Raw genomic sequence first — 14325 nt, 5'->3', positions numbered from 1 at the left:
AGCCTAATGTCAGTATGGGAGAGAACAACAGAGGATGTGGATACAGGGAGGTGTGAACCAGTTACGGTGGCTAGTAAACCATATACATGTGTAATAAATGTGATGGATTCTTACAATATCTTCATTGAAATCTGAGAATGGCTTGCCAAAGCACTAATTAATAAAAGCAAGTTAGTAAGAAGCCAAAATAAAGTAGTTGAAGTACATGGCAATCCAGTGGAACAGTTTAATCCCAATGTAGATTTAGACTGTCTAATGCAATGATTTTCTAACATTTTTTTAACAGATCCGTTTTTCTCCCCAGTTGAAAGTATACATAACCCCTTTCTAAAGAAATAGACCGGAGATTTGGGATTGAAGTGGGAGCAGGGAGCCAAGAGCCTGGGTCCTTGGCCTCCATCTAGTCCTCTCTAACAGCTCTGAGGACCTCTGTGTAAACCCAGGGCCTGAGAGGACCCAGATACTTCCAACTAGGAACTTGGCTCCCTAAGACAGTGGTTCTCAGCCCAGAAGAGAACTTACCTGGCTAAGAATACCTTTCAGGCTAGAGAAGGAGAGCTGAAATAGGATAAGGACCTACCTTCAATTGTAATCCATGCACGAGTGCACGTTTGTACATGCACGCGCGCACACACACACACACGCACACCTGCCATTCTGCAAGATTCTCTTCCTACCCACAAATTCATCTGAAGAGATAGACTTGTCTTGGGAAGGCAAACAACTTCAAAAACAGTGTTTTCAAAATGTACTGAACAAATTATTAAATTAATGACCATGACTAATGTTTCTGATTTATGTTGCTTTATTCTAAAAATGATTTAAATATTTATTGTAGAAACAGTTGCCTTCTAAGGGCTAGACTACTAGAAACAAAAAACACAGGCAGAGGAAACTGGGTGTGGAAACATGCCACAGGTGGCAGCCACTGGCCACATCATACCTGTACAGAAATCTCTAAGTCTGCCATTCTCTTTCCTCCTCTATTTCTTTTGGTCCATAGTCTCTCATTGAAATAATTAACCAGAACAATATGAGAAAAAAGAAAAGTTGAATCTCAGACTACAATGTTTTATTGTTTTGGACCTTTGCTAAAATAGGATTTTGTATTATTTATAGATTTTCATTATCCTGCCCATTTAACTGAATCCACATTAGAGTTTATAGGCATGGATTGCCCTGGGGATTTGTGGAGGGGTTGGTGTCTACAGGATACAGTACTATTCAAACATCAGGATCTCTGAGGTTTTGGCTTATAAGTAGTGGTTTTTGGAGTGTCCTGGGAACAGCAGTATAACTTCATTTGATATTGTTCTTGTATTGAGAAAGGTTTATTAATACGTTCTTTTGTATACTGGAGTGAGTACTATGAAGATAGGATAATATTCATAAGACTGTTTTATATTCTTGAAAATATTTTGGCAACAAGAATTCTTAAATTAGTGACATGTGAACAACTTCCTAAATTGCAGTGTAAGGAAGTGGTACTTAATTTGTGACAAGAAGACCTGCTGATTATATATAGTTGTATGTACACCATTTGCTGAGCAACACAAGCTGCGAAATGAATAATAATGAATTCAGCCTTTAGATTATTTTTCTTTTCCTTTATCAGGGTGTGTTCTAGATCCTCAGAAAGGAACCACTGTGGGGAGATCCTTTTCTCTCAGCTGGCGGAGCCACCCAGATGTGACCGAACCGATGCGATTTAGGAGTGCCACCACATCTGGAGCACCGGGAGTGGAAAAGGCGAGAAATATTGTTCGCCAAAAAGCAACTGGTAAACATTTATTTAAATGCTTCTCAAAAATCGAGTTGTTATCTAAAATGAATTTATAGACATAAGGTGTGTTAAAAATTCTACTCAAAATTTAAATATTAGACCTTATATTAAATGAAATGTCTCTGCATCTTTTTAGCTTTCTGCTGTGGTTACTTTTCAAATCACAGTTTTCAGTTACTTATTTCTAAATCCTCCATTGTGAAAAAGAACTTGAGATGTTAATGTTGAGTGAGATATTTGTACGAAATAGAGAAAATAGAGGTTTTGTTTGAACCTTGAAGAAAATAGATTGTTAATAAATACACCAGTAGTTGCATTATTGTCAGTGTTAAACCATGTTAATCTTTAGAGTGTGGCAACCTGTTTCAGCAAAGAAAAGGAGAATTATACACTTTAGTTTTCAGGACTGGATAGACATTTTCATTTTTTGCTCCTTTGGAAAATTGAGCCTTTTCATGTCTGTGTATGTTATCTTTGCAGCCTATTTCCATTAGCAACTTGACCAACAACCCCCAGTTAATTGGACTACTTTGCTACATTTTACTCTTTTTTTTGTTTTTTTTGTTTTGTTTTGTTTTGTTTTTTTGTTTTTTTTTTTGTTTTTTGAGACAGATTCTTGCTCAAAGTGTAGTGTAGTGGTGCAATCTCAGCTCATTGCAACTTCTGCTTTCTGGGTTCCAGCAGTTCTCCTGCCTCAGCCTCCTGAGTAGCTGAGATTACAGGCGCCCCACCACGCCCAGCAAATTTTTGTATTTTTAGTAGAAACAGGGTTTCACCATGTTGGTCAGGCTGGTCTCAAACTCCTGACCTCGTGATCCGCCTGCCTCGGCCTCCCAAAGTGCTGGGATTACAGGCGAGAGCCACTGTGCCCAGCCTACATTTGACTCTTAAAACAAAAAGTGAACTCTTTAAAAAGAAGCTTGTATATGGCATTTAATAAGAATAAACAAAACCACCTCCTCCCCAGTGACTTTGAGCCTGTAACTTAGATTTAAGACAATTGTAATTGATAATTTAGCATGTTGACTTCAGAAAGTCGCAAGATCCTCTGACCATAAAACAAAGATTCATTAAGGCTCAACATATTCTATAGTGCTTAGTAAAGGCTTAATACAGATAGTTTAGAATCCTGTTGGAGTTTTTATGAAAATATATTCCACCTTAACTGTAACTCTCTCATACTTTTTTGCTGTAGCATTTGCTGGAAATTATCACCTTATTTACATGCACGGCCTCTTCTGCTTCTTCCTTCTTTCCGTCATTCTCTCCCCTGAGGGGAGACCCGATTCATTGTTAGCAGGCAACTTTTGAGGATGCTTATTCACTGATTTCCTTTCTCATTCCAATTCCTAAAAACTATTTGCTTTTATCATTGGATTCTTTGGTTTTTTTTTTGTTTTTTTTTTTGAGTCGGAGTCTCATGCTGTCGCTCAGGCTGAAGTGCAGTGGTGCGATCTCAGCTCACTGCAACCTCCACCTCCCAGGTTCAAGCGAGTCTCCTGCCTCAGCCTCCTGAGTAGCTGGTACTACAGGTGCGCACCACCATGCTCAGCTAATTTTTGTACTTTTAGTAGAGAAGGGGTTTCACCATGTCGGTCAGGCTGGTCTCGAACTCCTGACCTCAGGTGATTCACCCGCCTCGGCCTTCCAAAGTGTTGGGATTAACGGGCGTGAGCCACTGCACCCAGCCTACTGGGAATTTGAATAGGCAAAGGGTAGGAGAAAGGGCAGTAGGGTAAAAAGTTTGTTTCAGTTTTTACAAATGTGTCACTATCATTTGTAGTTCCATTTCATTAATGTTAACTGATATCATACAAAAATAGTAAAGCAGCAAGTAAATCTTTGTATTTTTGTTTTAGAATAAAACTGATTTTACAGATTGTGGTTTTACATATATGAAGCACATTTTCCTCCTGTGTTCATTCAATTCCTCCAATGTTTATTTGACTGGCAGTATATAGAAAACATAAGAATACCGTAAAGTACACACTAAAGATGTATGGATTTAATAAACATGAAATGTGACATAAAAGGATGGGTTTCATGGAGATTTTACCTTTTCCTCAAATATCAGATCTTTTAATGTTCAACTTGACTTTTATGTGTTCTTGAGCTTTTTGGTTATTTAATTTACTGATTTGCTTTTGAATACAGTCAGCTCTCAGCAAACCAACTTCTGAATGAAGGCCAGATATTCCCTCTCTCACCATGGTCTTTTTGTATTTGTCCTTTAGGAAAGGAAAACTGATTATAATGCCTGTCCAAGCAAATAACCTGAATGTGAATCTGATACACAGCAGAAAGAAGGAAAGGCTAAACATATAAAGCATTTCAAAATAAAATTATTTGTGGATTGCCCATTGTCCTATGTCATGCGAATGACTGACTGAAAGTTGGCTGTATTTAGAGACTACAATTAAATACTGTACTTTGTACTGACTTCCTTTAAAGTTTAAAATGACCTCCTTTAAATGTTTAAAGAGAGCCCAGAAAAGTAATGATAATAAATTGAAAGGTCTTATTGTTCTTCTGACATAATTATTACTTTATCTCTCCTGGAAGCTAAGCGAAGCCAGTCTATCAGCAACTGTGTCCACCTTTCTGAGGCTTTGCCTGCCACTAAAAGCGTCCCGCTCCTCCTTCACACCGTGAGCGCTCTCTTACCTGGTCTCTCTTACTCTTCTTGCTCTCACAGGCTGTCAGGTACTGTAACACTGTCTCATGTGTCCATCACTGTTCCCGGGCTTCTCCGGCTTGCCTCTGGGGCTTGCTTCCTTTGTTAATATCCCCACATGACACACGTGCCTCACCATTACACTAGTGTTAAATTGCAATGAATGCTAGTAATTACTTTTGTGTAGTTAGATGCTTAGTGGCAATTAGATAGTCAAGAAAAATTTCTGTAACTTTGGTCTTGGCAGTAACAATTAAAGAGGATAGAAGGGTTTTTAAGTCCATAGCTATTTAATAGGGGGAAATGTGATGCCTGCCTTAGTGTGTCTTCTATACAGTACCCATAGAAAGTAAGGGGATTTTCATAAAAGTTTTGAACATGTCAGTATTAGAATGCTTGCTATGCCTTCCAAAAAATGAATAAACTAGAAAAATGTATGTAGGCGGGATCTACTTGGAGTTAATAAATCATGTATGTGAAGTAATGACCAGTTATGTAGATTCATACGGACTATTGAAATTTGAGTGAAAAAGGACCAGTGCCAAAAAGCAGTAATTTCCAAAACAAAGAAACGTTGTTCTTGTACTTCAGCCAATTAAAATTGAATTTAGCCATGTGTGATTTACACACAGTACCTTTTTTATTACGACATCATAGCACCAAAAGTCATATTTGGCCTAGTTACTTCAACAGAAGAATTTACCTTTCTCTATATTGAATAATTAGGTCTATGTCTATTTATTTTTCAGTGATTCTAGGATGAACTGAATCTTCTTCCTTAAAAGAGAAAGATCATTTTCATGATCTTTTTTGTTTTCAGAAATCTGGCATTGTAGATTAGTATTTTTTGTTGTTGTTGTTTTTGATTTTTTTGACACAGAATCTCTCTCTGTCACCCAGGCTAGAGTACAGTGGCGCAATCTCGGCTCACTGCAACCTCTGCCTCCTGGGTTCAAGCAGTTCTCCCGCCTCAGCCTCCCGAATAGCTGGGACTACAGGTGTGTGCCACCACACCTGGCTAATTTTTGTGTTTTTAGTAGAGAGGAGGTTTCACCATGTTGGCCAGGCAGGTCTTGAACTCCTGACCTCGTGACCCACCCGCCTCAGCCTCCTAAAGATTAGTATTTTTTTTTTTTTAACATTGGAGATAACCTAATTGTGGCTTTCTGTAATACTAAATTATGTCATACCATGTTTTAGCAAAGCAAAATGAAAGCTTAAGTTCTCTGATGGCTGTGTAAATACCATATTACTTTATAGAATTTAGGGGAAGAAGTTTTACCAAGAGTGAGGACTATAATGTTTCTTAGAAAACTCTTTTTCTCCAGTAACTATTAAAGGAGAAAAACAGTAAGAATGGTACATGGGAAAATGGTCACTAGTCAATTAAATTACTGTTGAGTTTTAACTGCCCGATTATTTGGTTTTCAAAAAAAAGCTATTGTTTAGAGATGATTAATAAAGTATTTAAAATGATTATACCCCCTGTTTGGCTAATATACACCCCAAATGAATTTTCTCATGTTGATAAGTTTTCTCATGTCACAGTCCATTTTTTTCTATATTTTGTTTCTCTTAAGTTTTTCCCTAGTTTGTCCAGAACATGTTCCCACAAGAAATCTCTTCCAATTAGTGATTTAATTTTGGAAGCTTTTGTTCTCATTCAATATTACATTTTATTTTACTAAGACTCTTGGTTCCTGTATATATGTATACAGTTCCAAATGAATGAAGTTAAATGTGATTTAGAGCAGTGGTTCTCAATTGGGGACAATTTCAACAATGCCAGGAGACATTTTTAATTGTCACACGTGGGAGAGTGCTAGTGGCAGCTTGTGGGTGGAAGTCAGGGATGTGCTGAATAGCTTGCAATGCACAGGACAGCTCCCAAATGAAGAATTGTCTGGTCCAAAATACCAGCAGTGCCGAGGCTGAGAAATCCTAACTTAGAGTGAAATCAAGTGGCCTGGACTTGGTCTGAGTTTTCCTGCCTTTGCCATCTTTGTTCTTGATTTTGTAGCACAAAGGGTAAAAGAACTTCAGAGTACAGTGACTTTGAGAACAACTTACCATTCTCTTTTTCACCTGACAACTATGATAGTGAGCTTCTTAGCCTGATGCCATTGGTTCTTTACTACTTAAAATGATGCCATTGTCCTTTATGACTGTCCTATCCAGAGACTGACCCAAGGGCAGATTGTATATTCTCTGCTGGTTGGCACATTAGAGTATTGAATTTGCCCTCCAATTTAAATCCTAGTGTGTAGGCATATCCCATCAACCTACTGCTAGATAATGTAACACTTAATTTTACTTTCTGGCCACAAGTTCTTTACCCTATCAATCATTGCTAATTTTGTTTACATTTAAGTTAACTTTTTTTGTTTTTGTTTCTAATCTATATGACTAGTCAACCCACCAAAATTGTTTTAATAATATAAGCAATAGACAATTACTTACTTTTAGCTATGATTGTATCTTTTTCTGATCTTTTTGGGACTGTATTTGGCGGCAGCAGCAGAATTTTGGGTGGGTTGTTTGTATTCTGGGAGGAAGAAGTGATGTTTGTATTTTGGAGTCACAACCAACTGTTTCCATTAACATGAACAGCTACATAAAGAAATACAGTTGGGGAGGTAGGACTGGCACTTTTTGTGATTTCCTTCCCGCCCCCCCTTGATGAGAACAGTTCTTTCCAGCTGTTCTATAATTTTTTTTTTTTTGAGATGGAGTCTTGCTCTGTACCTCTCAGGCTGGAGTGCAGTGGTGTGATGTTGGCCCACTGCAACCTCCACCTCCTGGGTCCTGGTTCAAGCATTTCTCCTGCTTCAGCCTCCCAAGTAGCTGGGATTATGGGCACGCCATGCACAGCTAACTTTTTGTATTTTTAGTAGAGATAGGGTTTCACCATGTTGACCAGGCGGGTCTTGAACTCCTAACGTCGTGATCTGCCTGCCTCGGCCTCCCAAAGTGCTGGGATTACAGGCGTGAGCCACCACGTTCTGTCTGTTCTACAGAGGATTTAACTGCTTTTTAGGTTGAAACATTTATCAATCTGTAGCACTTAACAGGCCATACAGATGGTAGATGTTATTTTTCTTTTAGGAATATTGTAATAGTAGTAATGAGAGTACTGTAATGAGAGTAATGTAATCAACAATCTCCCCTTATTCTAATAAAACATACTGGAATGGCATGGCAAACCTTGCCTCGCTCCTTCTGCATCTGGTTTGTGTGCTTCTAGGAAGTGCTTTGTTGTCAGGACCTGGTCTCATTTACCCATGGGAAGTTTGATCTTGTGGGAAGCTTCAAGATGCTGAGTTGATATGCATTTCCTGTGCTTTTTATAGGATCAGATTGGTATCATTCATGGTGTTTTCAAAATTAGGAAATTATATTTATTTTGCTTATGCAACTTTGTACAAGGGATAAATGGAACTCAGAATTTTGGTTATTGAAGAATGAGCCTCACTGCACTTACTAAATGTAAGACTGATTAATGAAGCCTTAAAAAGTGAGTGAAATTGCTATGAAAAATAGTCAGAGATCTGGAAAAAAATGGAAATTACTGAAGAGCTTACACACTTAATTTAATTTGATCGCACTGCCTTTCTCAGTAAAAAAACCTGAAATTTAGTAATCCTTATTGATCGTTTTCAGGTGATTTGAATGGAGCTTTAGAAAGTGATAGTTTAGGCTGGGCGCAGTGGCTCACGCCTGTAATCCCAACACTTTGGGAGGCCCAGGCAGGCGGATCATGAGGTCAGGAGATCGAGACCATCTTGGCTAACATGGGGAAACCCCATCTCTACTAAAAATACAAAAAATTAGCTGGGCATGTGCCTGTAGTCCCAGCTGCTCGGGAGGCTGAGGCAGGAGAATGCCATGAACTCAGGAGACGGAGCTTGCAGTGAGCTGAGATCACGCCACTGCACTCCAGCCTAGGCGACAGAGCGAGACTCCATCTCAAAAAAAAAAAAAAAAAAAAAAAAAGTTTAGTAATGGTATTGTGTAACTTACACTGTCAAGAGATGAGAAAGTTAGTGCTTTTAAAATCTGGGCAGTTGGGACTAGCTAGGCTTTAGAGAGAGTACCTTATTTGGTGAATCTGAGATAGAACTTAGCTCTTTGAAGTGATTTAAACAAATTATGTGACATTCAAAAATAGATCTAGGATTTATTATGTAATTTTAATGTAACTGATATAATTCTTTCTCTATTTTAAGTATCAGATAATCCTGTCTTTTGGTATTTGCATATCACTGTTAAAATAATTTTCATTTGTTATGAAAGAGCAACTGCTAACAGCTGACCCCATAGAATGAGAGCAGCTTTAACATAAATTGCTCTTTCTTAAATAAAATGCCAGCAGAGGGAGCCCAAGAACTATTTAAAAAGGAAAAATAGTATAAAGAAAATGTTTCTGTCATTCATGTGTTCATTTATACAAAACATGTATTTAATATAAAGTATGAGAAAATCCCAATAAATATACCATTACAAATCAGGAAATTGGGTTTAAATTGTGGGATAAGGAGAATTGAAAATTCTCTTTTACACCGTCTCAATTGATAGTCAACTACAGGAGTAGCTCAGGGCACCTGCAACACAACAGCACACTTAAGCATCATGGCTCTCCTCTTCCTTCTCACTCAATCAGGAGTGCTCCCGCCCTGCCACTGACTGCTATTCCTAAAGGCTTGGACTTTCTCCATCTGATAAGTCCCTCCTGAGAGTTTTATAAAAACAAAGCCTTAAAAGCTGCACTAGGCCAGCCTGTTGGGAAGGCAGACCAGCTGGTGGTGGCAGGCTCTTCGTCCGTCTGCTGCGTTGAGGACCAGTGGGGACACTCTAATTTGGAAGCAATGGCGCTGTGGCTATATTTCATCCCACCAGATGGCGATGTTCTTTATCTTTAGGCAGATGCTGCCAGTGTTGGCTCAGCCCTTATTTGCTCCTGCTCATAGCCCAGAAACCAACATCTATCCGTTTTTGGCATCAGGCTTCAGAGACTAACTCTTCCCACTATCCATAAAAAATGGCATATGCCAATTATATTTTAGAAAGTTAGGAAGCTCTTGGGCTCCCCCTACTGATACTGGATTAACCAGTAGATTCATTAACAAATATAAACTCTTCCCAGAAGGTTTCAACATCTTGCATAATTAGAATAAACAATTAGAGAAGACAGCCGGAAGGGCTGCCCCTATGGTGTTATTTGGCTTCTGTTGCTGAAGGCTGAAGAGACTAGAAATAGATCTGTGAGAAGGACGTAGTCTATACTTTGAGATGTGTAGGTAGATTAAAAATTTGCACATACGCTTTGTGTTTCTCTATAGAAAAATGAATAGTACTTGGCTGTTCAAAAGAAGAGGAGGGCAAAGACAACCTGGGAAACATGAGGCTTTAACGTATCTGTCTTTTCTTGCTACGTTGGCCTATCTTTGCTTGTACTCCAAACACAGTTTCCCACCAGCATCTCAAGTTAGACTCTGGGCTGGGCACCATGGCCCATGCCTGTAATCCCAGCACTTTGGAAGGCTGAGGTGGGTAGACTGCTTGAGACCAGCCTAGGCAACATGGCAAAACCCCGTCTCTGAAAAGACAAAAATGTTTTGGGTATAGTGGCATGCACCTGAACTCCCAGGTATTCAGGAGGGTGAGGTGTGAGGATCAGTTGAGCCAGGGGAGGTCCAGTGTGCAGTGAGCTGTGATCACACCACTGCACTCTAGCCTGGCAACAGAGCAAGGCACTGTCTTTAAAAAAAAAGTAAATTGATAAATTTTTGTAAGTGAAGGATCACACAAATTTCATAGTTTTGAGGTCTTGTAACCATATCAGCATACTATAAAATGCATTTTCATTTGGATAGAAACAATAAAACAGAAACCCTTTGTTGAAATTGTCTGTATTAAATTTAGAATTTTCCTATATACTTCTTGTTTAAGGTGAGCCATCAGTTTGCCTTATGACTTAGATTAAAGGATTGTACAGAGGGTGGGCAGTTGGCAGTGAGTTTCTTTTTCAGGTGACAAACCAGGTGACCCAGCCAGTTAAGATAATACAGGATGAGTTTTGATCATCCTCTTCTTAGTAGTAGTAATGAGCAGATGAAAAATTTTGGAAAAGACTTTATTCTAGTTATGTGGATGTAAAGTTTTATGACTACGTCAGTGAGTGTGGAATCTAATGAGAAACAGAGCTATGGGGGTTACATGCAGGGCCAGGGAGCAAGTCCTGTAGGGGATATTCCCAGGCCAGCACGGCAAGGAGGGATGAGGGAGCAGGTGTGCCTTTATCATAGGGGAGTGAACAGCAGGAAGAAGAGAGTAGTAGCAGGTGCCAACTGGGTTAGTACTACTGGAGACTAAAGTGAGCTAGAGTACTTTGCAAGCGGATCAGTATCTCCTGTGAGAACAAGGAAAGCCCATATTCACCCTGACTAGCATGTTTGACAACTCTCTAACAAGAGAGGGCTTTGTTGGGTTTTAAGAAGAGTGGCACAGCCAGATCTTTATTTTAGAGGGACCATGGAGAGGATAAATATGAAGGTGGTAAGAAGAGGGGGACAGTGATTAGTGATTAGTTAGCAGACTGTTACAACCACCTATGTAAAAGGTGGTGCAACCCTGAAGCTGTGACTCTAGACGGAGAGGCTGGGGTGATAATTCCAGTGCCTTGGGTGGTCTTTAGAGATTAAAGTGTACTGTGCAGTTTAGAAATGAGCTGGGGGGAACTCATTCTCTAGGGGAAACTCATTCTCTAGGGGAATATAGCTTGTAATAATACTGAGATTATCCTGTGGTCCCTACCCAGCTATGGTTTTCTATTTTATGTCTCTTATATATTGTTTTTCTACAAATACCTGTGGATCATTCTGTACTTTAGAGAATAATTCAACATTGCATTTGATGAAATAAGCCATTACATCACTATAGCATTTTATTTTGGACAGTTGGGCACTTACCTGTTAAAAAGGAATAATGCAGTAGAAATTCCCACGTTTCCTTTCATCTTCCTTTAGGGTGTGTGTGTGTGTGTGTGTGTGTGTGTGTGTGTGTGTGTGTGTGTATGTGTGTATGTGTGTGTGGTTTTTTGTTCTTCTCAAATGTACGTTATTCATTCTGTGCATCTCCTAGATCTCTCTTTCCTTGGCATGCCTGACCCTGAAATTCCAAATGACTTTTACAGTTCTTAACTTATTATTGTGGCTTTTTTCCTTTACTTTGATTGAAAAATAAACGACTTTATAGAACTTAAGTGGAAAATGTGTTCTTGGAGTAGAATATTAGGGGTTAGTAAGTGTAGGAAACTTGACGGTATAAATGCAGATTATCTGACTATAAATTATTTGTGAAAAGCATTTGAAACTTTATTTTTTAAATCATTTGTTTTAAGTGGTGAATGTGTTTTTAAAATCTTGAACTGTAACCTTGCATGTTTTGTGTTAATGCTCACAGAAGTAGAGGAGTGTCAGCAGTCAGAAAATGCATCTGCAGCCGGATCTGTCTATCTCACGGTGGGACAGCAGCAGCAGGTCCTTCGGAGCAGTAGTACCTCCGACATCCCTGAGCCGCTGTGCTCAGATTCTTCTCAGGGTACGTGGTATATTCAGTAATTAATACAGAACTATAGATTCTGGCAGAGGAATAAAAGCTGCATATAGTATTGCTTTGTACATGTATTCTAAATATATTTGTTTCAAGGGAATTACCTTTTTAATTTGGAAGGATGTGATTTATGTCAATGAAATATTTGCACTATTTAAACATGTTTATCTAAATTATTTGTATGTATCTGTATGTAGATATATACCCACTTTTTTAAAGGTTGGCATGTTTGAGGACTAGACAGGAGTCCAAGTGACTGGAGTAGAAGGAAGACAGAGACTGTTACAACATGAAGTCAAGTAGGGCATCAAATTAGGTATTATAGAAGGCAGAGAGGCAGGATGGGGGCAGGGACATAGGGAAAGGGCTGTGAGAAGAGCCGTTAAAGTTGAAAATGAGAATGGAAAGCTGACCAGACTTGTGAAAAAGTTTATTAGCAGCTTACCGACTCTGCTGAGGTTGAAAATAATAACTTTTAATAGCATTAATCTACACGGTTTCACCAACAACTTGCAGCAGCAACAGGGTGTGGAAAGCAAGGAGACAGATGGTTTGACCTGTAAACAGTGGATGATAGATTTGTTAGTGAAAGAGTGTGCTTAAAGTGTGTCTAGTGGACATAGTTACTCTGTTTTGGTGTCATGAATTAATTAAGAAATCAACCCTACGTATCAACAAGTTATCTCATATCTTTTAATGTCAAGGTCATGCTAGTCTCATCAGATGAGTAGAGAATTATTCTCTCTTAGAAATCCTCTGGAAATAAGAAAATACAGAAAAAGCTTCAGAAAATGTATTATCTGAAAGATTTTTGAAAGGTTTTGTATAAGACTATTATTTTTTTTTCGTACATATTTGGTAGAAACTACCAGTTGCCTGGATTTTTCTTGTAGGAATATTTTAAATTATCATTTAAATTTTAAGAAAATTTCAATTATGGAGGAGGAATAAGTTCAAGAGATCTGTTGTACAATATAGTGACTGTAATTTGTAACAGTGTATTGTATTCTTGAAAATTGCTGAGTAGTTTTAGTGTTCTCACCACAAAAAAGAATGTGATACATATTAATTAGCTTAATTTAGCCATTGCACAGTGTATACACACATTTCAAAACAACATGTTATACACATTACATTAATACAATTTTTATATGTTAAGTTAAATTTTAAAAGTTAAAATAGTTATAGGACGAGTTAGATTTTCCTTTTCTTGTTTTGACTTTGATAAATTATGTTTTTCTAGAAACTTATTCATTTTTTTTTCAAATTTATTGGTCCCAGATTATTCATAAAATCCTCTTATGATCAGCTTTAGTGTTTTCAGGCTTTGTGGTGATATTCCATTTTTTATTACTGAAACTGGTTATTTGTGCTCTCGTCAATCTTTATTCTCAAGCAATACTGAGACACCTTACTGCTCTCTTCTTCCTGTTGGTTCATCTGGCCAACACAGGCACCTTTTCTCTGAGATACCTTCCCCAAGATCCCAGGAAGGGTTTTGTTGACCTTCCCTATGCACACCTAAATGCGCTAAGTGAACCTGTTGGCCACAGTGAACAGTAATCAATCCACTCTCTTCATAGCTCTCTGTGGGCCAGAGACCAGGTCTAAAGTATGGCCTTGACCCGTAGGCTGCTGTTTTGCCAGGCCCTTAACTCCTGTTTTTACATATCTTAGAATGTTTAAATTTAATAGTTACCTATATATAAAATCATTTTCCAGTTTTATTATCTGAAACATTCCTTCTACCTATTTCCGCTACCCCCCTGCCCCACCATTTCTAGGTCAAAAGGCAGAAAACACACAGAATTTGAGTTCTTCAGGGCCTCAGCCTATTCAAGAGAATAAAGGACATGTGAAGAGAGAACATGAAGGAATAACAGTAAGATATTTTCAAACCATTTCAGTTTCTCATTAAAAATAAACATTAATTAGTGCTCAGTAAGTAAATTTATTGGTGGCAGTGATAATTAAAATATTTTTTCTGTTTAGACAGTTTATAGGCTCAAATGATGTTGAGATCTTTTAAGATTTTGCTAGCTTTCTATGTAAAATTACAGTCACATTACAAAAATAGGAAAAAAATTAACATGAAAATGGAGTTCAACAGCTGGTCTGTGTATGGCACTATATATTTTTAAGCAGTTACCTTTGCCTGCTAAACCTGCGTTTCAGATTCCCCATTCCTGATATCAGTTTAGGTAGCCTCCACTTGACATGAGTTACTAGAATCAGTGAGTATTCACAAAGATGTTAG

General features: G+C 38.3%; 1 protein-coding gene across 5 annotated transcripts in view; it reads left to right on the top strand.

Annotated features, from left to right (window-relative positions):
* RALGAPA2 (Ral GTPase activating protein catalytic subunit alpha 2) overlaps positions 1 to 14325 on the top strand; it is a 328251-nt gene that overhangs the window by 108208 nt on the left and 205718 nt on the right. For all 5 annotated transcript variants that reach the window (XM_007961465.3, XM_037993998.2, XM_073008650.1 and 2 more), the window contains 3 exons: positions 1616 to 1780; positions 11919 to 12056; positions 13853 to 13950. In XM_007961465.3, the coding sequence (XP_007959656.3) occupies positions 1616 to 1780; positions 11919 to 12056; positions 13853 to 13950 (401 nt within the window). The remainder of the gene's footprint in view (positions 1 to 1615; positions 1781 to 11918; positions 12057 to 13852; positions 13951 to 14325) is intronic.

Source organism: Chlorocebus sabaeus, chromosome 2, assembly GCF_047675955.1.
Source record: "Chlorocebus sabaeus isolate Y175 chromosome 2, mChlSab1.0.hap1, whole genome shotgun sequence".
In the NCBI taxonomy this organism is placed as follows: domain Eukaryota; kingdom Metazoa; phylum Chordata; class Mammalia; order Primates; family Cercopithecidae; genus Chlorocebus; species Chlorocebus sabaeus.
Note: the sequence above shows the minus strand (reverse complement) of the source record. Positions and strands in the feature narration are given on the sequence as shown.